The sequence below is a fragment of the Manacus candei genome, unplaced genomic scaffold (assembly GCF_025592945.1).
Source record: "Manacus candei isolate 608988 ecotype Guabito, Panama unplaced genomic scaffold, ASM2559294v1 h1tg000048l, whole genome shotgun sequence".
In the NCBI taxonomy this organism is placed as follows: domain Eukaryota; kingdom Metazoa; phylum Chordata; class Aves; order Passeriformes; family Pipridae; genus Manacus; species Manacus candei.
The window spans coordinates 7360154-7386078 of NW_026138096.1; the positions used below are offsets into that span (position 1 = coordinate 7360154).

A 25925-nucleotide genomic window follows, 5' to 3' on the forward strand; every position below is an offset into this window, starting at 1 on the left:
AAGACTGTGTGTTACTTTTTTTGACATGGATGAGTATGGATTCAGCTATACCACACACAGCCCACCAACATTTAGTATTAAAAGTAAAAAAAAAAAATTCTGAGCATCCAAGTGTACCCATTTCAGCACATGAACTTAAATGCCAAAAGAGGAGAACTGAGAAACGGAAAGAAGTGGTGACTGTGGGCTCTGCCTGCAGACCTACTTCTGCTTTTCCTGGAGGTACTTACAGCAGTCTCTGCTCCCAGAACAGGTGATTATTTCACCATTTTACCAACTTTTTGGCAGACTGGTAATTAGCGGTGAAATTTTTGATCCTCGCAGAGCAGCCCTGTGGAGAAGAAATATTTTTGAAAACAGCCACATCATCACAGTTTTTAGTTAAGTAATATTAATTTTATACACTTCATTTTATGATGGCACTGATAAAGGAATGTTTGCAAAACAAATTACTCTTTCAGAAACTTGTTGTGTTTTTTTTTTTTAACTGGTAGAGGCCACTGTCTTGTGTGGTATGAGCCAGTAACAGTGCACTAACTTGCACTTTCCAAAATTGGTGGAAGGATAATTGAATCTCTTTAGATACCCTTTAAGGAAGAGCTGTACTCCCTACAAATACTAATGGGGCAAACACACCAGAAATTAATTTCACCAGCAATGAAATGAGCCAATTTGCTTAAGTGACTGCCTAAAAGCACTGTTCTTAATTGGTAGCTGCAAAGAAAACATTCAAGTGTGTTCCGTAACCACCCAGAATTAAAATCCAGGGGATATATGAAACAGAAAAGTCCAGAAACCATTTGGTCATCTTGGCTGTTCTCTCTGCCTGAAGTATTGTAAATAATCCCAGGAAAGGATTCCTAGGAAGGCATGGCCAGCCAGAGGCTGGCCCACTGGCAAAGCAGAGGGAAGGCACCCCAATTTCAGAATTTCTTTCTTCCATTTTGCACGAGAGGCATAAACTGTGGTTACATGGGATTTATGGCATTGGAAGGGTCTGTGCAATACGGATGTTTAAGTGATGAAACTTTGGTGCAGGTGAAGCACTGACTGAGAGCCTTCTGCTGCTTACTGGTGAAATTGTTACCTAAAGGTGTTACGAGTGGGTTCTGTGCCAGAGCCTCTGGGTCCCAGAGCCAAAGGAGTGGTTCACAGTTTGTGAGATGCATTTTACTGTATTATACAGATTCATTTGTACGCACGTACATGGCGCTTGCTACGTTCTGTAGCACACGGAGTACTGTGTTGTATCATTATCTCGTCATAATATAAATACAAATTTTTATACCTTTTTGTTGTGGTATCCAGTTTTTTTTTAAAAATGTCATCGTTTGTTTTTTTTGTGCATAGTGTTTCTTCTCTCTGAAAGTCTTTAGATGCTGCAAATCTTTACATATTGGTTTAATGAATTGGTTTTAGCAATTCAAATGAACGGCATGGAATGGAGGCTGAAGTGCTGTTAAAAGTTCTTTTACACACACTGGCCTGATGAAACCCCAATAGTTATTAATATTATTTGTCTCTAACCATGGGTGCTGTATAAATTTCCACTATTACCTTTCTGAAGACAAACCAACCTGTAAAACAAAGTGCCAGCTGAAATGCATTAGTGTCTGTTCTAAGTAATTATACTTGAAATCATTCCAGCTCTGTACAAGGCAGAAAAAAAAGCATTAAGAGGCAGTCTGCAAGTTCTGCATGTGTATTTTGTTGAATATGAAAGTCACATCATAAGTGACGTGCAGCCAGACAAAAATGAGTATTTTAATTTGTTACTAGGAGAGACGAGACGAGGGACAGAGACGAAATGCTTTTGTGAATTACATTGATTACTCTCAGCTGCAGTGTGTGACATCCACTGGTTTGTGTGTGTTTGTCACACATGTTGGACTTAAATGCAGCAGTGTCTTAAAAATACAGAAATAGTAGTTTTAAGTTGAAATCATGGCAAGTAGCTTGTTGATATGTTTATGTTTGATTTGAGTAAGTTAAGCTGCTGAATCAGTAAAAGTACTCCTGCACAAAGCATAGTAAACTAATTTATCACAGCTTTCTTTGAAATTAACACTATCACAGAATAAGCATAAAATACAATCCAGTCCTTACTAATTTACTGTAAATTAATCTCCAACAGGAAAAAAGCTATCAAACTTTTAGCAGTGCTGTGTTTTGAGACAGCACTTTTCTCAGCACAAGACTTGCATGGGGTAACAGAATTACGACAAATGTGGTGACACTATTTTTGTAAATCCTGTACAGTTTATGACCTGCACAGGTTCTTTTATGACATCTGTCATGTCCTGTCATCTGTTTATAAGCAAAGCAAGTTTCCTCATGTCCAGGAGCTTGCCTTGCCTATCAGGATGAAGATGTTTTGTCAAAATGTATTTAAATAAGAAGGAGCCTTAAATTATAATTAAAATCATAATGATATAACCATCAGGTTCCTCTAAAAGAGGTACTTTAAAGTGGATTTAATGGAAAAGCTATCAGTTATTATTCTTCTGTAAACTGTGAATTACCCAGTGTTTTTAAGGACCGTGGCACGGTAAGAAAGGTGTGATTATGGTGTGGGGGCCAGAGGAAGAGCAGAGTGCTGGAGTCACTGCTGCCTTAGAAGAGCTGGGCCTGGACGAACAGAGATTGCTGTGATTTCTTTATGCCCACTATGGTTTTACACTCCCCACAGCTCTGTGAAAGCCCCCAAAATCTTGCTCTCCTGTGCCACCGCTGCCCCACTGGGGATGAGCTGTGGGGAGGCTGATGGGAGAGAGGGAGCAGAGCAAGGAAGTGGGAGGAAGTGATCTGGTCCTGCACACTCCCTGCCGAGGTTCCTGCTGAGTCCCAGTGCATGTTCCCACACACGGGTTCAGTTTCTTAAGAACAAACCCCATTTGCAGGCAGCCTGGCTCAGCAGCCCTGCTTGGGGTACTCATTCAAAATAGGGTCAGGTGAGTAAACAAACCATTTTCTAGAACAAAACAAATCCCCTTGTGCATTACATGTTTAAATACATAGGAGTGTTAGCCCAAAGGTGGAGGAGCTTTTTGTATATTTATGGCAGTGAATCCAACAAAGCTGAAGAAAACTAATCACTTTGACCTGCTTTTCTGGGAATACAAGGTCTCAGAATGAAATCCACCGTTCCTCTGGAGAGAAGATACATGCACTTGGGAGAGAAAGCAAGCTGGTGCCAAATTCCTGTCTTATGACTTTGTTATAATGAAAGTTCACATGGCACTTCAAAAGCCATGCTTAATTCAGAATATATATTTGCTTAAAGGAATGAATTACCTTTTAAAACAGGGTGTTTCCAAAGACTGATTGTTACTCCAGCAATCTCCAGCAGGGACCTCTACCATCCTGCTGCTGCCAGCAGGAGTGCAGTATGATGCAAAATGAAAAAGCTTCTATATAGTTACAGTTCACCAGCTAAAAACATATTTTCATGTCTCCTCTGAGGGTTTTTTTTCCACGGAACAAAAAAACAAATAAAACCTCCATGAAACAAACAAACAAACAAACAAACATACAAACAAAAACCCAAACAAAAAACAAATCCTAAAGCAGTAACAAGCAAACCACTTTTATGAGAGTTTTTCATCTGACAGATGTATCCCAGTGGGAGGGTTTAGACTGCCCAGCTGTGACACCTGCTTGGTGGCTGTTTATTACAGCCTTGGATGATGGGTAACCAAGAACTTCTCTCTGAGGTATCAGGCACAGTGATGTCATATTTTGCAGTGGAATAAACACAACATGATATGGATGGAACAGTGCAGAGCTTGCAGACATCCTTCCAGAAATGTTTATGTCTTAATCTGCTGGAATTCACCATTAAATGGCTTGTAAAGGCAGTATCCTGTCTCAGCAGCCCATCCAGCTTTCAGACACAGATGCAAAACGACTGCTCATATTATGGAAAAAAAGGGTAAGGTAAGCCTTTAATTATGTTTTGACTGAACACAACCAAGAAAAAAAATGAATCAGAGAAAAACAATCTTGGCCCATAAGGATCTGCAAAAGGAAACAGTGAAGCACATGGGGTGAGGTCATGTGGGGAGAGGGGCTGTAAGAAATTTTGAAGACATCTTTGTAGGGGAAGTGTGTTGTTTAATCTCTGCCCTCAAAGCCGATGGATGGTCTAACAAATGAAAATTTGTTTCCCTTTAGAGGCTTGTTCTTTCAAAATGAGAATTTTATGTGCACAATGTTCTGACCTAAAATATTTCAATTCTAGCCTGAATTCCTATGCCAGCGGGGATTATGAGATCATGCTGTCTGTCAACTCCTCTTTCGTCCATCTGTTCCCCTCCTCCTTTCCTTGATAACTTCTGAACCTTCTGGCTAATTTTCACCAAATTTGACAAATCAGAGATAGGATGGAAGCTGCAATAATAATCCATGATGAAAATTTCACAGAAATTCCCTGTGTGGGTAGAAAGAAAAACAAATTATTTCCTGCATTGATTGTGGCCCAGTTGAGCTCTTCACTGTTTTCAAGAGGTGGCCACTGGCCAGCACGGATGTAGCTCCAAACCGGCTACAGAATGAGCACATAGTGCTGCTTGCCCAGCTACACAGACAGGGACATAGGTTTTGGGAAGTTGGACATTGTAGCCATGTGAGTCTGGAAAGAGGGAGAGGAACCAGTCACGCAGGGAACTGAAGGCATTAGTTGCAGCAACCCAGAGAGACAATTTGATAGAAAAAAGACAGACAATCTTTTATCAGATGTATCTTCTTTCATCTAAGATGTGGACTTCAGTGGAAGAGCTGAATTGCTCTCAGGACAGCAGAATTTTAGGAAGTTTTCTAGGTATTTAAAATTTGCCTTTACTCAGGCATTTTTTAAATGAGTAACACTGAAACACTGATATTTATGAAACAAAAAACCCCAAACCACAATACTGTGAAGCACAACCCTGCAAAACACTGCTGTAGGAGAAGTTGATTTTACTGCAAGTAACTGACTGAACTGAAACAGCACAGTCTTATGAAATAAGCTGGTGAATGCTTTTGTTCCTTTACCGTCGGAAAGACACAATGCACTCCCAGCTGCAAGATGATTTGAAAACTTCAGCCAGCCTAACTTGCAGCTGCATATCAGGCTGTACTCTGATGGGAAGAAATTCAGCATTACAGCTCCTTTTACCCAGGAGAACTCACTGCCAGGTCAGGGTTTAATCTAAAAGTGTCTTGCACGGACCACATTATACCAGAAATCAGCATTCTGTACTTTGTCAGTGATATAGGTGCTGATTTTGATCTAGAAAACCTCATGCGAGTTAGTCTTAGCTATGCTGAGCTGCAAGGTTGCTCCTTGCCCTGTGTTGATTCATTGCGACAATTGCATTGAGATTAGAGAAGCTGAACATTTAGGACAAGCAGTGGGAGGGCTCAGCTACCCTCATATGGACTGGGTCAATGCTTATCGGGGTGAAATGTAGAGAGAACATTTCTGGATGCAATAGATTTCTAGAACAACTGACCCTACGAACCACAAGGAAAAGTCATTCTGAATTTAGTCTTCAGCAATGCAGAGGATCTCATTCAAGACCTATTAGCTGCTAAATAGTAGCAACCACAACATAATTAAATTTAACACTAAGAAGAGATCAAGACAAATAAAGCAAACAGATACTCAGTTTTAAGAAAATGACCAAAATGACCTATGCAAAAGTGGGGAAAATGCCAAAAACTCCTAAATGCACAGTTTGAAATGAAGAAGCCTACAAACACCCAGAAGGCTTAAAAAATACAGTTCTAGAAGCCCAGGTACAATATCTAACACAAACAGAGAAACGTGGCACAAACCTCCCCTTGCATGACTCTGAGAAATTTAAGGAGTCTATTGCAGGGCAAATAGGGCAGCCCAGAAAAACGTGGCACACAAAATGTAAACAGGAAGCAAAGATGTCTAAACTCAAGGAGAGGCTGATAAGGGATGCTCAAACTGTTAATGACAAGTTTACATGGTGCTTGACTGAGAACTAGCCCTTGCAATGCAGAAGAGGTCCCACAATCTATGCCGAGAGCTTTCTGGTGACTCCGTGGGCCACAGCAGCCCAAAAGCCAAGAAAACAGGGTGCATTGTAAGGAAGGGCACTGGAAATGAAGATTTTGTAGAAAACCTTGATATACCCACACCTTGAGGACTCTGTGCAGTCTCATCTCTGCACCTCCAGCAAGGCACAGTGATGCTGTAAAAGGTTCAGGGGACATCTGGAATACTGGGAGGAATGGAGCACTGCCTTTATAGAGGCCAAATTTTGGCATTGTCCAAACTGGAGAGGACAAAGCTGAAGAGCAATGTACTGAGGGTTTCTAAGTTGCCATGAATACCATTGGTAAGGTAGATGCAGAGGTGGCATTGACGAAATCAATGCTAGTGCCAGGAATCATCTGACAGGTTTTGGAAAGGGCTAAAAAACAATATAGGAAGTGCCTTTCCAAGCAGCAGGTTCCAGGATGTTGCCTTGTGAAGTTTTGGGGGGATACCAGTATGTTGAAGACGACATCAGACAAATCCATGCACATAAAGGCCATGGATTTTCATCACGGTTGAAAATCACCGTCACAGCAGCAGTGGTCACGGGTGGCAGAAGCGCCGTGTTTGGGTACAGGCATGGGGAAGCTGCTGGGCCCAGCGGTCAAAGCGCTGAGCGACATCAGCTGCACTCAGGTCCGCCCCGTCCTCCAGTTCCCGCGTGCTGCGAGGGGGAAAATAGGGGGCAAGAGCCGTGGGGAGCTGAGGGGCTGGGGCTGAGGCTGAGGAGACACAGCCGAGGGCAGCTGAGGGGACACAACCGAGGGCAGCGGAAGGGCCGCAGCTCAGGGCACACAACCGGTGTCCCGCAGCCGCCCTGAGGGGAGGGACAGCCCCTGACGTCACCAGCGGGCCTGGCGCGAGAGCGCGTGCGCGTGCGCCCCCGCGGGGAGGGAGGCGGTGCGTGGCGGGCGGTTCGAGCTGCGGGCGCGCCCTGAGCCTGCCCTCAGCTCTCCCTGAGCCTTCCCACAGCCTTCCCTCAGCTCTCCCTCACCGCTCCTTCAGGCCTCCCCTCAGCCTTCCCGCCGCTTTCCTTCAGGCCTCCCCTCAGCCTTCCCGCTGCCTTCCCTGCGCCTCCCCTCAGTTTTCCCGCCATTTCCCGCCCCGCTCCCCTCCCCTGGAGCCGCCGCTGGGGCCGAGCAGACGCTGCGGTGAGTACGGAGCGGGTGCTGTGGGGTCGGGGCTCGCTCCCAGCGGGGCCGGATCAGCCGCCACCGCCGCCTTCCTCCGTCCCCTCGTCGCGCCTCGTCCCTCTCCGGGCGGGCTCCTGGCCGGGATCCCCGCGGGGCTGGAGGCACCGCCGGCCCCGGGGGCGGGACGTGGCCCCTGAGGGCCCCGGTCGTGCGGCCTTTGGGCGGCCCCGTGTTGGGACGGGGCTGGCGGGTGCTTCCCCGGGGCTCCGGGGTTATTGTTTGCGGTGTTGAATGGCAGCACCAGGGCCGTGGTGGCCCGGCGTGCCCGTGCATAAAGCTGTGTGGGCCCTTTGTCGCACAGAACCACAGAGCAGTTAAGGTTGGAAGGGGCCTCAGGTCTCCAGTCCAGTCGACTCCCCTTCCAAGAAAGAGTCACCTGGAGCAGGTGACACCGGAACGCGTCCCAGTGGGTTTGAAATGTCTCCGGAGAGGGAGACTCCACACCCTCCCTTGGCATCCTGTTCCAATGCTCTGACACCCTCAGCGTAAAGTTCTACCTCATGCTGAGGTTATGCTTGCTGTATTTTAGTTTATGGCTATTAACCCTTGCCCTGCCTCTGGACGCCACTGAAAAGAATCTGGCGCCATCCTCTTGGCACCCATATTTATTTATGCCCTGTTTAGCACTGAGGGCAGAGGAGAATTGGAAGGCCACTCTGTGACATGAAACTCGAATAACATTTTGTTTCATATGTAATCTGTAACTCTGAGGTAAGTCAGATGCATGGAATTTTAGAGGGACGCCTTTACTTGGTTCAGCCCTTCAGGCTGGCTGGCAAAGTGGAGTTTTGTGGTGTTTTATTAATAAAGTATTAAATAATATCAAACTAAAAAGAAGTCTTAATATTACCAGACTATTGCAGACAAGGCCTCTTGACTTTTTTGATAATTTATCCATTGCTGTCTGTTGCACACACTTTAGGATCCCAGAGCTGATGATTTGTTTGCTGGGAAACAGCAAAGCAGCAAACTTCTTTTCCCTGTAACTTTTAAGTTGTGACTATTTTCACAAGAGTATTTACACTGATCTTAATTTTAATTTGTTATAATTGGTCAAAAAGCCTGCAGTATTATGTTGAGATATTTATATGTTAAAGTATTTCTTGTTCCATTTTCAGAGGAATCTTTTAAATGAAGGTTTAGAAGACAAGATTCTGCTGGCTACTGAGGTAAAAAATAACCCTTTATAACCTAGATCTCGAAATGCAGTGTAATAGCACTGTGGTTTTGTTTTTAGAACAAACTGAAAACCCCACTAATTTTGGAAGCATTAAAATGATTGTGGGTGTTTTTTTAAATGAATGTGAAGAAAACTATAAGTAAATCACTTTTGCAGGCCAGTGAATTGCACAGTATTTACACCTGTTGCTTTTGATGATGCTATTCTATTTTAATAATTTATGTGAATTAAGGAAAAATGTAAATACTTGCAAAGATCAGAGATATAACTGATGTAAAAATGTGTCCTGATTTGATTAACAAAATATATCCTTGAAATAAAAATTGGTTTCTAATCTTTGAATAGCCACTCTAATCCAAAACATCATTCGATTTTTTTGGTATGATCTGACACTTTCTTTTTCCTATGCAGACTCTTTTTTTATTAAAATACTGAATATTCATTTTAAATGGCAAAAAAATTACAGCTGGAATAATTCCCCGGATTTTTTTCATGCATTTGGATCTTTTCTGCTTACAAAAAATATTGTAATCATGAGCTGTGGAAAGGATTTTGTGGAAACTCTTAAGAAAATTGGATATCCACAAGCTGATGAGCTTGATGGAGAAGATTTTGACTGGATGTTCGAGTCTTCGGAAGAGAGATCGTTTCTGGAGTGGTTTTGTGGAAACATAAATGAGCAGCATGTATCTGAAAAAGAGCTGCAAGATTTTGATAATCTTGTCGAGTGTGGTAAGCCCATCTTGGAAGGACACGCACTGGATGAAGCCCTTAAAACTTTGAAGCCAATGGATTTGAAGAACAGTAGCCAAGAGAAGGAGAAGGAAGAGGAGGAACTGAAGATATTAGAGGATGAGCTTCAAACTCTTCAAAACTTAAAAAAACTTCAAATTCATCGGCATAATAAGCTTCAGCTGATGGTCACTGCAAACAGCCATTCGTTACAAACACTGCAAAGCAAAGAGGAAGAAGCACAAAAAGATTTGAAAGAAGCTCTGGAAGTGTTTATTGTAGCAAATAAGAAGCTCGACAGTGAACTGCAGTCTCTTGCGGATGCAGCAAAGAACTTTGCCTCTTTCTTCACTGCTTCAGATTTAGAACATCCAGTGTTTTTTTCCCAGCTTTCTTTGGACAAGTATTTTTCTCTGGAAGAACAAAGCACTGCAGCACTTATCTCGCACATAAAAAACCATTTAAATCAAGGTATGTCTGAATGTGTTGAAAATTCACATGAAGGCAGCTTTCATCTTGAAGATTTAAGCGAGCCAGTCACTTGTGAGGGGACTGTTGAAACTTCTGAAGAGACTCAAGAGGTAGCCAGGCTCCAGACAGCATATATTTGTGCTCAGCATCAGCTAATTCAGCTACAGGCTGAAGAAGAGGGCATGAAATCAGCTATCAAATGTGCAGAGAGCATGCTGCAGTCCTTGGACAAGGTAAGCTATGGGCACTGAAAAGATGAGGCTGCACTCCACACAGAATTCGGTTTTGGGATTTCTCTGCTGACCATTTTCAGCTTTCCCCTTTTATTCATGTTCTCCTGTAAACAGCACCTGGTGTTGTCTTTTAGTTAACCAGAATTCCCAGGATTGTCCTAAACCAGTGTTTTGATGGCACACACTCGCAGCATACAGTGGCTGTGTTCAGCCATGAGAGAAAAACAGGCTATCATGTGGAGTGGTTTTCCACTCAGAAGCACAATATTCTCTGTCGAAACACTTAGCCAAGGTTGGTCCTCTCTTTTGGTGCCAATTAACTAAATGCAGGTGTAGAGTGACTCAGCTTGTTCCCACATCTCCCCCTGTTTTCTTTGGACCCACAGGGCCAGGACCTGGGCTTTTTGTCTTCAGGTTTGTCTGATGCACTTCCAGAGGACTTTCAATATTAAAAACAGACAAATTATTAAAAAACCTGCTATTGATGCTGACATATTACCCAATACACTGGCCCCTGTATGCGTGGCCTGCACTGAATGGGCCAATGCAGCAGTAGCTGCCATGATTACTGCAGAGATGACAAAAGCAATTAGCCATCCAATGATGATTTCTTGATTGTGTTAACAGTTTCATTAACTTGCTATATCCTGCATCATTCTCCCAGCTTCTGGTTAGGTTCACTAGGAACCTAACCAGATTGGCTCTTCTGCACATGGAAATTATTACTGATAAATTGAGAGTAGATGCATTCTGATTTGCAATACAATTAAAATAATAGGGATTACCTACGGGAATGTTAAAGGTATTGTTAGTCACAGTAATCACAACATCAGGTGTGGCCAAGAAGGCATGTGAGTGAGACTCATGACTGAGTCATTATGCCAGTTAGTAAGAGTTAGTAGACACAATGAATTATCCCTAGAATATTTTCTTCCATGTGACATCCAGGCAGGCCTTGTGCCGCTCAGCGTTCACTGGTCTCCTTCCGGGATTCTCTGAGGGACAGCCTCTGTGTCTGTGGAATTGGATTGCAGGTTTGGGTCTGTTCTGCTCATGATAAGGTTTCATCAAACATGCTGGAAGTCAGTGGGGTCCTGAGGGAGACAAAGCACAGGCGTGCTCCTTCCCCGTGCCAGCAACTCAATAGGACCTTGCCACAGGGCATCTTCCTGAGTTTTTGTACAATACCTATTGATCCAAATTAAACAAATTAAGGGTAAATACAGCTTTGTCTACTTGGGGTGTCACATTCCCCCTTTTTTGTTTTAAAAGTATGGTTTTTAATACAGAGTACACATTTCTTGCACCTGGGATAGGCACAGGTGATGAGATTATAGTTAAGGGTTTTTTTGTTGTTTGTTTGTTTTGGTTGGGGTTTTTTTCTTTCTTTCCTTTCTTTTTTCTTTCTTGACTTCCTCCTGTTTTCCTCCTGTTTTCCTCCTGTTTTCCTCCTGTTTTCCTCCTGTTTTCCTCCTGTTTTCCTCCTGTTTTCCTCCTGTTTTCCTCCTGTTTTCCTCCTGTTTTCCTCCTGTTTTCCTCCTGTTTTCCTCCTGTTTTCCTCCTGTTTTCCTCCTGTTTTCCTCCTGTTTTCCTCCTGTTTTCCTCCTGTTTTCCTCCTGTTTTCCTCCTGTTTTCCTCCTGTTTTCCTCCTGTTTTCCTCCTGTTTTCCTCCTGTTTTCCTCCTGTTTTCCTCCTGTTTTCCTCCTGTTTTCCTCCTGTTTTCCTCCTGTTTTCCTCCTGTTTTCCTCCTGTTTTCCTCCTGTTTTCCTCCTGTTTTCCTCCTGTTTTCCTCCTGTTTTCCTCCTGTTTTCCTCCTGTTTTCCTCCTGTTTTCCTCCTGTTTTCCTCCTGTTTTCCTCCTGTTTTCCTCCTGTTTTCCTCCTGTTTTCCTCCTGTTTTCTTTTTCTCTTTTTTTTTCTTTGTTACATTGTTTTCTATCAGTTGTATTTTCAAGGAAGATTTAAACACATATCAAAACAATCTCCACATACATATTTTAAGACAACAAATAATCTGGCATTGTTCTAGGTTCCTGAGGATTCCCAAAATCACAAACACTGAGACACGAAGGGTGTAAGCAAAGCAAATTTATCCTATTACTTGTGATAGCATTCCATATACACTGACCCCTGAATTTCTGAGGAGCTGCTGAGCAGGAGGAGAAGATGGACGTGGTCCTTGGCGGGAGGGGCAGGCAGGCCATGCACCTTTCAGGGTGTCCCCGGGATCACAGCAGGGTGCACCCCCTGTCCAACCCAGAACCACCTCTCTTATATCCCCCTCCCAGGAGTGGAATTTTCCATTTGTGACTTTGGCCCATGTGTGGCCAATGCGCGACCCGAGCCCACAATGGCTTATGGTACCAACTCCGTGCCAAACTCAAGTTCCCACCAGTTAACCTGGTCTATTGTTTCTCTTTCCAAGGTTCAGTATTCTCAACAGTGAAACTATACAATATTTTCCCATGCCACATTGACAAGCACAACCACAGACCAACTATGGCAGCATCTCAGACACAACTCAGGTCCCTGGCACAGGCATAAATCAGTCAATCAATCTGAAGTTTTAACATTTTTTTTCATCAATTTTAGCATTATTCTTAACTTTTTTCTTTAAATCTCGACAGCAACATGTGTGAGGGCATCTAATTGTACACATGTACCTAGGCCTAGATGTTTTTTGGTTTAAAGCACAAAACACACTGTATAAATAACTTCCCTTTTTTAAAGTTACCAAGAACAAAGTTATAGGCACTCAAATTATCAAATACATTCAATGGTTCCAATGCTGTGTGTCCATTCTTCAGATGATTCATGCATTTAAGCTCCCTTTTTATTTTTTTTTTTATGTTCTTTTGGTTTCATGGTTGAAGTTCAGCTCTGACACGTTGTCAGCTGTGGAGCTTGGAGAGGGAGGGGAGGCTGCTGTGGTGGCGCACAGTGAGGTGGGGGGGAATGACCGGGCACTGATTTTTGGGGGTCAGATCCCCCACCAGAGGTAAATTAGCATGGTTAAAGGCAGGAGACAGGAGATTATCATGAGTAAAGGTAGAAGACTGACCCCTCACCAGAGGTCTTAAACCCCCTGTCAGCAGGGAATATAAACCAGGCTGATCAGCAGCACAGATAGAAACGGCATGTGATATATCTTCCTTCTCCCCAAAGAAGTCGTCCAACAAGTCTAAAAGAGTGTATTTTCAAGATGTCCAAATTTAAATGAAAATATTGCCATCGTTTCCTTTGTCCCTACATCAGGCTCTGTTACTCTCAGCAGTTGCAAAGCATGCATAGAAGTAAATGTTCCAATTGCTCATCCATAACCTCATGTCCTGCTGCATTCAAGACCTGTTGTAAGACCTTTAGATAAAGCCTGTGTTCTTGGGGAATTCCCTACCCCATTATTACTACACAACCCCAGAGATTCCTGTCCCGCAGGCTCCACTGTCCCATTCTAACGAGATGAATGCTGGCACTCACCAACCCCGTTGAGTCGTGGGCTCTTAAAAGGGTCCAGTAAGGCAGGTCTCACATGGGGGTCACCAGCTATGGGTGCTGGGAAGATGAGGCTGCACTCCACGCAGAATTCGGTTTTGGGATTTCTCTGCTGGCCATTTTCAGCTTTCCCCTTTTATTCATGTTCTCCCATAAACAGCACCTGGTGTTGTCTTTTAGTTAACCAGAATTCCCAGGATTTTCCTAAACCAGTGTTTTGATGGCACACACTCGCAGCATATAGTGGCTGTGTTCAGCCATGAGAGAAAAACAGGCTATCATGTGGAGTGGTTTTCCACTCAGAAGCACAACATTCTCTGTCAAAACACTTAGGCAAGGTCGGTCCTCCCTTTTGATGCCAATTAACCAAATGCAGGTGCAGAGTGACTCAGCTTGTTTTCCCACAGAAAGCCACAAAAAGTGGTAGAAAGTACTGGAGTTTTAAACAGACAGCCATGTTCAACTCGATCTAGTGAAGGGAATTGCTGAGCTATTGTTATTTCAAGTATTTTTATTTAGTGAAATTATGCTTCTATGAAGTTTTAGTCTTGCTCACAAAACTCGTCTTGTGAAATTACTTTCTGTCATTAGAAATTCTTCACTTTGGCCCAGTACCTTTAGATCTCCTTTCCAGAGTTACTACCTTAAAAACCCTAGAACTTAGTACTACCTTTCTAGTTTAGTTTGGCTTTGAATTTTCGAATTAGAACTGGCTTTCTGTTGTTTGTACAATAAACGAAATCTTAGCTTTGGTTACAGTTTTAGGGTATTGAGAAGCCAATGTGGTAAATGTGTTCCTGTTTATATTGTGTAGCATAAGCTTAGAAAGTTTTAGTTTACTGACTCTTTTGAAACTCAAGTATTTGTACCAAATAAATGAGTCTGATAGTTGAAGCCTCAGAAATCTCTCAACAAGTGAGTGACAGACAGATATGGCTACTGGAGTTTGTGAAGAAATCATAATGAAAGGAAAGGTATTCGCTTGTGCCACTCATGGAATTACTTGAGACATCATGTCAGTTTGTATATTTTCATTTATGGGTGACTAGTATATAGGACTTGATTGATTAGAGTAATTTGAAAAAGATTGATTCTGCCAGCAGTGTTGATCATCCAGTGAATATAAATAATTATGTTTGCATGTGAGATTTCAGTTAGACATGTTTGAAATCTGGGTGCTGGGTAAAATGGAGCTCTTCTATTTTTAGCACAATAAACTGTTTCCTGCCCCTGCAATTGAATGAAATTACTTTTTACTGAAATATATTTATTTGATATCTACTTTGTACATCTGTATTTGCCTTATGTTGTAAAGTTCTCTTAAACTACTTGTGGAATTTTCATTTAATTTTGTAGGTAGATGTAACATAAGCACATGAACCTTGTGTGAACTGAAGGAATGTTTGGAAAGTGGCTGGAGGTAACTGTGAAGAAAATGATATATGTTTTGTTTTATGCAGGATATTGGACAACAAGAAAACCTTGATGCCAAAATATCTAGTTTAAGTGATGAAATTTCAACAATTAAACGAGATATGGCTCAGATAAACAACGAAGAGCTGCTTCCCCTTCTGAAAGAGAAAGCACAACTTTTGACTGTGCCAGTGCTGAAAGCACACTTGGATCATCAGATTGCTCAGCAGGATTGTTGCGCTGCAAGACAAGATGAAATATGCAGGCACTTGATGAGACAGAAAACATCGTTTGAACTTATTGAGCTGGGCTGTAAAATGGAGATGAAGAAACACCAGGAGATCAGCTACCAGCTCGAGAATTTGGTAGAATCTCTGAAGAAGAGCACTGATGAGTTGCAGCAGAGACTACAGGTGATAACTGAGCGAATTCAACCTGCAAAGCCAAAAAACACTATTAGTCCTGAGGATGGTTTCTCTTGCAGGTGAGTGTTATGGTCACTGTTGAACTTTGACTTGCTTTGAAATGATATCGGGGAGAAGGCGGCTTAGGCAAGCTGAGCCTTTCCTCTGGTGAAGTTCTTAGGTACTTACTGTAGCTAATTAGAATTTTGAATTCTCAAGAACCGAAGTCTTCAAGATATGAAACCTGCTTCCTCCCTGTCCTTTGAAATTCTTTGCACATTTGCCCAAGGAAAACTTTTTCAATTATCAGTCTTTTTAATAGTGTTGAAGTATTCCTAAGCAATATCCAGAAAATAATGGATGTTCAAAGCCAAACCTGTCTTATATGGGGATCTAGGAGCTCCTGAAAGCTACTCTGGAAGGATAGACATTAATAACAGTAATTTTTCAGTTTGATGTGTGGCCTCATCAGCTGAGCCGGCAAAAACCCGTGTGCGGTAGGAGAGAGGAATGACTCCTTCAGTCCATGAAATGTGTTCAGCTCATTTTTACTGCTTGATTTCCGCCTGGTTTGAGTGTCCTGTCACCCATGCAGGAGTCTGATTTTTCACTGTCTAAGTAGATAAGTCTCCCTGTAGCTCAGGTGATACAGTCAGAGATGTATGCTGGGCTGCTGTTCTGTCAAGACTAGACCTTTTGATGAGGTGTATTGTATAATTACAGGTGTGTTACTGTCAGACTTTCCCTCCTTTAGAATGGAGCTTCAGGTGTTGGGTTTTTTTAATAATTGCTAAGTGATAGCAGAGTATGGTTTGACATAGTGAATAACTGCACTAATGAGGCAGCATTAATTTTGCTCCCATTGTGCATTTGCATTGTCAACTTGTAACAGTTTTGTTCAGGTTTATTATAAAGTCTCCAAGTCACTGAATGTTGTCTGGCTACTTTTTCCACTTTTTTTTTTGTTTGTTTTTGAAAAGGGAAGGGAGGTTGAAAGAGTTAAAAACTTTAAAGGGTTTGTAAGCAGAAGACACTCAAAAGAAACTCAGTTACTTTTGAAATGTATCTCCTCTTACTAAAGCCAGTCTGATTTTATATTAGGGCTCAGCTCCTGAAGATTTTATTATACAGAGGTGGTAGTAACGCTTGAGCAAAGTTATCTGTGATCATATTGGCCTACTCCTGATGCAGTGTGAGAGCACAGTTTGGTATAGCATAGTCTTTTGCATGACTTGTAACTAGCTGGAGAATTTCTCTTCATAGGAAACAGGAAATACTCCAGTAAGCTTGAAAATGTTACAAAGATTGCTCTTATTTTTATTAGCCACTGAAGTCAGCTTTTTTTCAGCACTTCAAAAAAAAAGTATCTTATTTTGCAGTTCTTGGAGTGTCGGGAAATAGTTGGCAAAAGCACACTCAACTTTTATTTGCATTCATTTTGTACTTACTAACTGTTACTTTGACATTTCATCGCTGCTAATTTAATATTGCAATATTTTGGATTCCTGTTAATCACTAGCTCTATATAGATAGAATCATGAAATCAGTGGGAGATACAGCAGTGTAGTAAGAGAGCCCTGAGCAATACTGCCTTTTACTAGTCCTCTGGATTCTCAGCATGGACATCTTCTCTTGACTAATGATGGTGGAGTGCTTAGGAAACTTAGAAATGCTTGTGTGTCTTACTTCACTTGTTACAGGCTATATGAACTCCTGGAAGGAGGAAATAAAAAACAACAGTTATTTAAAACATACAAAAACCTGGAGCGGATGGCTGAGAAGTTAAAGCAAGACTGTGCTATGGTACAAGAGCAGACAGCAGCATCTTCTCAAGAGCAGTCTCTCCTCTTGGCCAACCTAGAAAGAAATGTAGATGCCCTTCGTGACTCTCTGTATTGTGGAGGAAATCAGCCACAGCTCCGGAGTCCGGTAAGCCCTCACTGAGCTATTAGAATTATTACATTAATGTGTGTCATGTTCTTTTACTGACAAAAATGTGGTGTGAAGGCTGTAGACACAAACTGTCCCCACTTGTCAGCAACAAATTTATTAGCATAATGATGATGGACTCTCTATTTACTTGTTCTTGGCAAATGTTGGATTTTTGTAAATGCTGGCAGGTAATAATTTTTTGTGTCTGAGCAAATTGTTGCATCTAACTTAATTTCTTTCAAAGGCATGTGCAGTCCTGTCAGTTTGTGGTGTGGGAAATACGTTGTCTGGATAGGGTGTCACTGGAAAGGGTGTCACTCATTTAAATTTCTCTTTATTTCAGATAGGCTTTTTTCTCCCCTGTTACCTGTAACACCCCAGTAGCATGGTTTGGCCCCTTAAAAAGCCTGGCTCATTTGGACAAAATAAAAATAACAGAATTTTGAAGGACAGTTGTAGTAGGACAATCCTGCTACACAGCTCTCAGGCATTGGGTTTAGAACATCTTTTAAATGGGAATAGGGTTTGTTAAGTGCTACTTGTTATGGTTTTTAAATCATTGTAGATACTTCAAAATGCATTGAGGGAAATCTCCTCTTATGTAATACTTCTTTGGTTAATTACATAAAAATAAATTTAACTTTCATCTGTCAAGTGAATTCACAACATATAGAACAGTTTTTATTAAAAAATGAAACTGTAATTGGAACAGTACATATGTAGGGACTATACATTATTAAATCAAATGCCTGTCTATTGACTCAAATTACCTCTTAAAACACAGTGACATCTCCTTCTACTGCTACTGTTTCTCAAGGAAAGTAATTCTTTTAATAAGGAAATAAAGTGTAAGTAGGTGACTAGTCTGCTTATACTGAACTGTCATAAGAATGCCAGTTGGGAAAATTGTAGCTGGTAATTAATGATTTAATTTTAAAATTGATTTGGCTTTTTTGTTGTGGTCTCTTTTTCCCTTTTAAGATTTGACTAGCAATGAAGACTTTTAATTGATTGAAAATGTCATTCACTCATCTGTCTAGGTCAGGTTTTATGGTTTTAACTCATCTGGTCAACAAGTAAATGAAATTACATCTTCATAACCTGATGTGAGTTCTGTTACATGAAGCTCAAAAATTGAATGGAATCCCTTACCACCTTTGTTTATATTTTTTTGTGATTACTTTTCAATTACAAATAAAAGTGGCTTCCCAAAGCAAAAAAAAACTTTTGTATTTCTAGTTCAGCTAATGTATTAATAGTATAAAAGTATTGATTTTTTGTCTTGTATTTTTTGTTAGGAACTTACTGAGCTGTTTCATCAACTGGAAGTTAATGCAAATAAACTAAAGCAGCGCCTTGAGGATCTGGGTGCTGATCTGAAGTTGAAGAGAAGCATTCTACAGTCCAATAAGCTGCAACAGATGGAAAGAGAGTTGTATGTGTATTTTTTCAAAGATGAAGATCACTTGAAAGAGGTGGTAGAGGAACTTGAGCAGCAGTCTCAGGCTAAAGCCAGTGGTCTGGAAGATGAGAATTTCACAGCCAATGGAGTTCCTAATGTCTAAACTTCAATGTACTCCTAAGAAAGGAAAAAGTTAGTGTAAACTGTCTACAAGTTTGTGGAATAATAAACATTAGCTCGTGGAGGCTGATACTCACCTGCAGTGTGTTTGTTACCATTGGATTGGGTGCTGCTTTGCAGGCTTTGGCATCTGCCTGCTAAATTCAATCTCAGTTTTGTCAAAGCTCTTGGATACAAAGTAATGCATTGTTTAATTGAAAGAATTATGCTCAGGCTGCCCTTCTCCTGGCCTGTAGGTTCATTTCTGCTGCACACAGTGGAGCACCAAAAGGAACATTTCATACCCTTAAGTTTTCTTGCATGCTGAGAACCTTTGATTGTGAACCACAAAATAAATGTGGAGGAGGCATTCCAGATTTTGGAACATGAGTGTAATGTGCTCATAGTGAAGAGGAGAGTTCTCCAAGGCAGATATCATGATTGTTTCCCTTACAGTTCTCCTAAGAAGATTCGATTGTCTTAAAAAGTGTTGGAATATGTAGCAGAATCTGTTTTAAATACCAAGACCATCTGTTTTAAGACCATTCCAACATCTCTTAATTTAACTTATGGCCTGTCTTCTCCATTGAAACCAGTCCATACTTATACTGGGCTTGTCAAAGAAGAATAATTTTAAATTTGTCTTTTGGACATCTGAGTTTGCTCTGTAATTTATAATGATAGGCATTCCAATTCAGAGTGCTGATACTTTCATACTGCTGCTTTCATGTGCATTGTTAGCCTGTTTATCAAATTTTTGTATAGCTTCCTAATATACCAATGGAACTAAATAGGATTTTATAGTATGATAACTTGAAGTCTTTTATATTTTGATGGGATTAGCTGTGCTTGCTTTCAAGCATTGTACATATTGATGAAGGTTAGTATATCAGCTTTAACTTCAGTAACAGTAGTCTTTAAACTGTTTTGATGGCAGACTTTTAACTTTTATGTGAGCATAACTTATTTTGAGATGTTTAATTTTTTTTAGCTTACTGGTTGAGTGTCTTTATGTCTGGATTTCATGCTGCTAAACCCTGTACTTTGTATTTATTGTGAAATGCCAAACTCTATAAATTCAGTTCAGTGTGGTCAATATTTATGGTGAATCTGTGTGTTGGTTTTAGGCCTGTTCTGAGGCATAGTGTCTTGTTTATATTTAGTCTGCTGGGTTCTCATTTTGATGTGCCCCTGAGGCTGTGATTGCTGCTTCCCACCCTGAGAGGTCAGGGAGCACTTTAACCCCGTGTAGGAAAGAAGTGTTGCTCTTAATTATAAAAGTTAGGAGGAGCTGTGTGTGGGGAAAGATTATATTTCTGACTCCTGGAACATCAGGGAAAAGAAAGCCATTCTGCCTCTCTCTCACTTTCCTTCACACACTTACTAATATGAGCTAGATAGATACAACCAGTTCTAATGCAGCAGGATGGATGTTCCTCTTTGAATCGAGAGACAAATGTTTGCACTTGTAAGTATTCAAAGCTGCAGTCTGCCTGTGGTCTTGAGCTAAGAAAAATATTTCCATGCAAGCAAAGGAACTATTGTTTGCGTGATGGTTAAACTTGACAGTCTACTCATGATCTGGATTTAGTGAGAAGACCAGAGGAGCAGGACTCTACTTGCTACCTTGTATAGGAATAATTTAGTAAACAGCAGTTTTTGGTGGAGTGATTGACTTGGACAGCTTGGATCCTTTAAGTGTTTTTAAAATGTTGGATATTTCTTCTGTGTTTTTGTTAAGCTTTATGCATTCTTCTAGTCTAACTGTAAAATAACAAGGCATCAGTATGGACACCATTATTTGTGATTCTCCAATGTGTGTTGTATCTAAGAATTTTCCAAGTATTTTGTATGTATTATAGAATATGGCCAGGTCAACTGGAAAAGCTACTCCTTTTCAGAAAAGGATAAAGTTTAGGACAACAGTGGTGGTCAAAGCTTGTAGAGACTGTAGATGTTGCTGACCAGTTTCTCAAACTGACAAACTGTAGTAAGTATTTTAAAGTTACTTGTATATAACAGTACTTGAGTGCCTCAGTTATCCAAAATTTAGGAAACAGAGGTCTTTTATGATAAGTATTTTCTGAAACAGCACATAATTAATGGTTGTATACCATGCTAGTAATGTGTGTTTCTTTCATCTTGTGTTGGCTCAATTTTGGCAGTTACTTGACAGTTGGTTGTTTTTTTCCTAATAAAATCCAAACAGCAATAAAGTAAGTGTATGCATGTGCTAGACTGGTTTAAAGATATTGAAGGGGGAAAGCATGTCAGACATACATTAAATTCTTGATTTATTTGCTAGATTTTTTTTTTCTGGTACAAATTAGCTGTACTTAAGAGTGCTGATTCTTTTATTAATGTATTAAAACACTGTTTCAAAGATACCAGTCTTTAAAAATTATTACATTTTTATTTACAATGTAATTTTCTCTTGAGAATGAATGGCTGAACACCTTCACTATGTTTTCAACAGAATATAAGTGAGGATTGTTTGTGGCTGTGATTAATTAATAATTTGTGTGTTCTGCATATAGGTTTAATCTTAAAAATGGAGCGGTACATGTACATAGGATGTGAGATTCCTAAAGTGCCTTTATCTGATACTGCTCAGAGGATTATGACAGCTCTGCAGTCTATTCCTGTAGAAGTTCAGACAAACAGAGAAAATAACCAGAGTGAGTAAGTCTTAGCCTTTTTAAGTGTTTTTCAGTTGAAAAATTGAAACACAAACAAACAAAACAATATCAAACCTCTAGTCTTTGTTTTTAAATGGGGGGAAAAAAAGGTGAGGTTTTAGGATTACAGGTTTAGAAAAGGAATTAAGCTGTAACTCTGACATTTTCTGGGACTTTTCTGATTAAATAATGTTATGTGAGTGCAAGGAACAGTACCCTCTATTTAATTTTTTTTTCTTTCTGTTCCTGTGCGGTGTAGAAGTAGGTGAGAATTTCAAACTGTTACTTAACTAATACTCTTAAATACAATAAATTAGATGTATACATGAACATGACTCTGGACTAGATATTTGAAGATCACTAGAGGTACTAGGAGCTCACCAGGTGGCCCTTGAACTCTCCAGACTCCTGTCTGTGCTTTAAACACGTGTTCATTAGCAATGCACTCCTTGTGAAATTCTAGGAGGAAGAGTGAACAAAAGTCCCAGTGAAAGAGCAAATCAGGTAATGATACAAGTGCCTCAGCAGATCTTTCTGTTGGGCAAATCTTACTCAGAACATTGTGGATGCTAGAGAGGTTTTGCAAGAGGTAGTTTTTTTCTCAATTCTCTGTGTGTCATAGTCTGTCAGTCTGGTAGCTCTGGAAGGAAGTAGATAGAAAGTTAGAGTTTTGCTCAGTTTCAGTTGTCTGTTTTCTCCTGAGAACTAGATCCTGGAATATTATTTAAATGATGGGATTTGTTCTTGTGTACATCATGGTTTTTGCAGCCTCAGTTTTGTATAAATTATGGTTCAGGCCCCTCTTTCAGTAGTAAAGTATTGGATCAGTGGAGCCTGGTGGTGCAGCAGTGACAAGGGTAGGAGTTCATTGTCAGTCAGTGATACACATTTGAAGAAATAAGTTCATTTTAAAATGGTACATTGTACATGGTACATCTGGGATCAAAACCCAGATGATTTTAAACAAAATCAGATCTCTTTTCAGCCTTGGTTTAATTGCCATTCTGCTTCTCCTGCTACCTTGTAATTTTCCCTGCCTTAATTTTTCTCAGTAATATTTTTTCTCTTAGGCTGGGGAAGTCTCAGTACTGTGCAATAACACAGTTTTGTTGTCTGCTCTTGATCCATTCACTCTCTCTCAAGGTGTAAAATTGCAGATCCTTTTTTTTTTTGGAACACCATGAAGGTGTCTGGTATCTTTGACCAAATGAGCTTGTGGTTGTCTTTGTAGTGCTGCTAAATCCCTGTTTATTGGGGAGTGAAAGAACAGTATAAGCATTTTGTAGCAGCAGGTCACATGAAAAGATTTTCTTGCTCTTGTTTTCCATGCAGTAATTACTCAACAATTGTTTGAAGTGTACAGGTTTATCAGACCTATTTGAATTGCTCTTAGGAAATTGCATATCTATCTATCTATCTTTATCTATATAGCTTTGGTGTGGATCTGGAAAGAAGAAAAAGTTCACCTCTCTTAAAACCAAACAGAAACCTGCCACGTTATTCAGTCTGTTTCAAACTGTATTGAACTGTGTTTTATTGGTAGATTTTTATATTCTACTTAATGGAAAAACTGTTTGTCTTTTGGAAGGTAAATATTGGGCTCAAATAGAACAAAGATCCACAATTTTGACCTAGTTGGTGAAATTCTGTGGTTGTCTTGGCAGTGGAACTGTAATGTTTCCATCAAGCCCTAAGGAGTTGGAGGGCAAGGACAGGTTTCTGCTGCCATCTGGTGGTACTTTGCCGTAATTCAGAAATCAGAAATCGGAAGTTGCATCTCTCTTCGATCTGTCATACTGATTGCTGTGTGCTGGAGGAGAGAAATGTAATCCTCATCATCTTCTCTGGAGGGTGGATTTGTCAAGAAAAAGTATCTTGCTGTGAAACAATTAAAAGCACTGAATGTAAACTCAGATACTATCGTTCTTAATTTATAATCTTATTGTTGTAGAAAGTGTCAAGAAAACCAAACCTAAAATGTTTGAAGCTACAAATACAGCTATGCCATGTTGGCTGTTCTAACAGCTCAGATTAGAAGTCTGAGCTGGAGATAAATGGCTGATTATACACTTACACCAACATGTAATGATAAGCTTTGTTTCTTCTGGAAAAGGCTTTTTTTGGTACTTTAAGTACAGGGTCTTGATTTGCCTAGACAAAAATTTTTAAAAACAGTTTTAGTAAATAGAAATAGGTCACTTTATGCTTTGTTTGATGTTGGTCATCAGTATGTGAGATTCAGAAAGTGTCTTGCTGCTGGTAATGCAAATTGGTGGCTGACAACATCAGTTTATTGTTGTACTCGGTATGGGGGGACAAAATACATACTTTGCCCATGAGGTGTCTTTTGGCTGGGTGTGTCAGACCCAGCATGGGTGGCCATCCTGCTTCTTCTGGAGCTGGTATCCCCTCACCTTTCTGTCAGTTTGTAGGTCTGAATTTCCCCTTGCTCTCTGTTCTTGTCTGGTCTTACAATACCTGTTCTGTTGCAGGATGAACGTGATAAAGTTCTCCCCTGCAGGGTTCGCTGTAGGGCACAATATATTACAGTCATATATGCAAATAGTGCTTTATAGAACAAAGTTATTGTGGAATAATACTGCTTAATTCCAAGAAAACAGTTAAAATGTTTGTAGGGTTTGGTTGTTTCTTTTTTCTTCATGCCCACACCACAAGCTTTATTTTGATCAAAATGGTTTGTGTTTTCTTGAAAGAAGGAAATACACCTATTTGTGGAATTACAGCAATGCCTCTTCTGAGCACCGTGGAAAATGTTTGTATGCTTTATAGAGAATTTGAATTAATTTTTTCTTAATGGTGACAAAGAAGGCTTTTACATATGCATATTTCAGAACCTGCAGGGCCCTTTTAAGCATGAATGATGTTAATTTGATAAAATGGTTGTCGAGGAAAATTTTAATACAGTTGTTTTAGGTTTGGTAAAAATGTCAGTGATAGTACTCTGTATGTAACCTAACTTATGTGCACTGTTTACAGATTCATTTGTATTGTAAATTGTTTCTTCTTTTTTAAAGGTATAGAGAAGACAAAGGAAAATAAAGTAGGTGATAAGGATGCACATCTGAGAAATGAAAAGGCAAGCATTTTGTAAGATCGAAAACCACTAAAAGCAGTCTTTTTATAGCAGGTTTGAAGTTATACACTGGTTCTTCCATAAGAAGCTTTATCACAGTATATTTTATACACTCATAATTCAGGTAGCTTTTCCTGTCTTATTTTGCACTTGGCATGTATTTACCCATGAGAGTCTTGGCCCCACTTCTGTTACCCTTTCAACATGAAGTTGTTTTTTTATGACAGAGTGATCAGAAATGAGGTTGCCACATTCAGGCAGTTACCAGGGTTTAAAAATGTTCTCAGACTTCTGTCACCGGACAACCGGTAGCACATAATTATAAAGTGAGCTGATTCAGATGAAAAGTTACTCTGTAGTAGGAAGTTAAATGTTGGGTTTAATCATCTCTCTCAATTTGGCTTGATGTACATGTGAGTGAGAGCCAGGGCAGGAGTGGGAGTCGGAAACTGCAGCAGCCCCAGCTCAGGCCCTGAGCGTAAAATCCATTGGGTCGATCGATGAGTTGCAGATGCTGCAAATGGACTCCTGTCCCAGCTGCAAGTTTCACAGCCTTACTTACTCTGACTCTGGTGCATGTTGCACACTTCAGCAAGTCCATTCAGGCTGCTCAGGATGCAGAAAACTGATTTCTTTTATGGAATGGGATAACTTCCTCCAAATTACATTGGCTCATAGATGCTCATGCAGCTGTGGGTGCACATGGGTAGTCGTGGAACCCCTTTTTGTGATGATGAGATGCTAATTTTGACTAGCTGCATCTAGTGAAATCTTCCTACGTTGACATAAATGATGAAACTACATCCTGGGAGTTTTCTCTACTTCCAGCCACGTCATTATTTCTAAGAGGAGATCAGTTCTTTGCGGAAGCTGCTGTTTCTCCCTGTATTATTCTGACTGGATAATTAAATTGCCTTGTTCTTATTTTTTAACCTTTAAAAGAGAATTGCTTATTCCTGATTTTATAATTACTGGAGTGTCATAATTCAAATTCTGCTGTGTTAAATGATAAAACTATTTGCAGTTTGGCTGGAGAATACACTTGAGCGAATTAGTTGTCTTTCTATGGCTCTTAAGCATAATATTTTTCCACTTCTGGTAACTTTATAGTGTCCACTTTTTGATTATTCTTGTCTAAGTCCATTTAATTTGTCTTCATTGAGAACAGCCACTATTCATTTTGGTAGTAGCAAAAGCTTAATTAGCTTCCTTTTTCTGTTTACTTAGAACCTGTAGAGTTGATCCTGTGAAGTATGATCTCAAGCAGTCTTAAGCCTTTTTCATCCTCTGACTCTGTAGTTTGAAGGTTTGGGTATATGAGAACTGGGTTGAGGAATATTGCAAAACTGTAAAAAACCCCCAAACTTATTGACTTTGTCATTCTGGCTGGTTTAATTTATCCAGATTGGATAGAGATGGACAGTATCCTTTGATCAGTGAAAACTGTCATCTTGGGAAATGGAGGGAGCCCTGCACTGCAGTAACTTGTGGTTCT

General features: G+C 40.4%; 2 protein-coding genes across 3 annotated transcripts in view; both read left to right on the forward strand.

Annotated features, from left to right (window-relative positions):
• Positions 1-6927: 6927 nt before the first annotated feature.
• HAUS3 (HAUS augmin like complex subunit 3) lies at positions 6928-18701 on the forward strand. Of its 2 annotated transcripts, none has more exons than XM_051798581.1 (6): positions 6928-7200; positions 8361-8411; positions 8834-9858; positions 14809-15245; positions 16866-17094; positions 18396-18701. In XM_051798581.1, the coding sequence occupies exons 3-6, from the start codon at positions 8956-8958 to the stop codon at positions 18660-18662; spliced, it is 1836 nt and encodes a 611-aa protein (XP_051654541.1). In that variant the 5' UTR covers positions 6928-7200; positions 8361-8411; positions 8834-8955; the 3' UTR covers positions 18663-18701. The 2 variants fall into 2 exon arrangements, with proteins under 2 accessions (XP_051654541.1, XP_051654542.1); XM_051798582.1 differs by having other exon boundaries at positions 8889-9858.
• A 1835-nt stretch (positions 18702-20536) lies between these two features.
• The window catches only part of POLN (DNA polymerase nu), a 93789-nt gene continuing 88400 nt past the window's right edge, over positions 20537-25925 (forward strand). Inside the window, exons 1-2 of the mRNA XM_051798567.1 lie at positions 20537-20648; positions 21196-21336. The gene's annotated coding sequence lies outside the window, so the exon portion shown is untranslated. The remainder of the gene's footprint in view (positions 20649-21195; positions 21337-25925) is intronic.

Coding starts and splice junctions, on each gene's coding strand:
- HAUS3 (XM_051798581.1), top strand. CDS start 8,956: ATGAGCTGTGGAAAGGATTTTGTGGAAACTCTTAAGAAAATTGGATAT. Junction 9,859..14,808: donor TGCTGCAGTCCTTGGACAAG/GTAAGCTATGGG, acceptor TGTTTTATGCAG/GATATTGGACAACAAGAAAA. Junction 17,095..18,395: donor AGCCACAGCTCCGGAGTCCG/GTAAGCCCTCAC, acceptor ATTTTTTGTTAG/GAACTTACTGAGCTGTTTCA.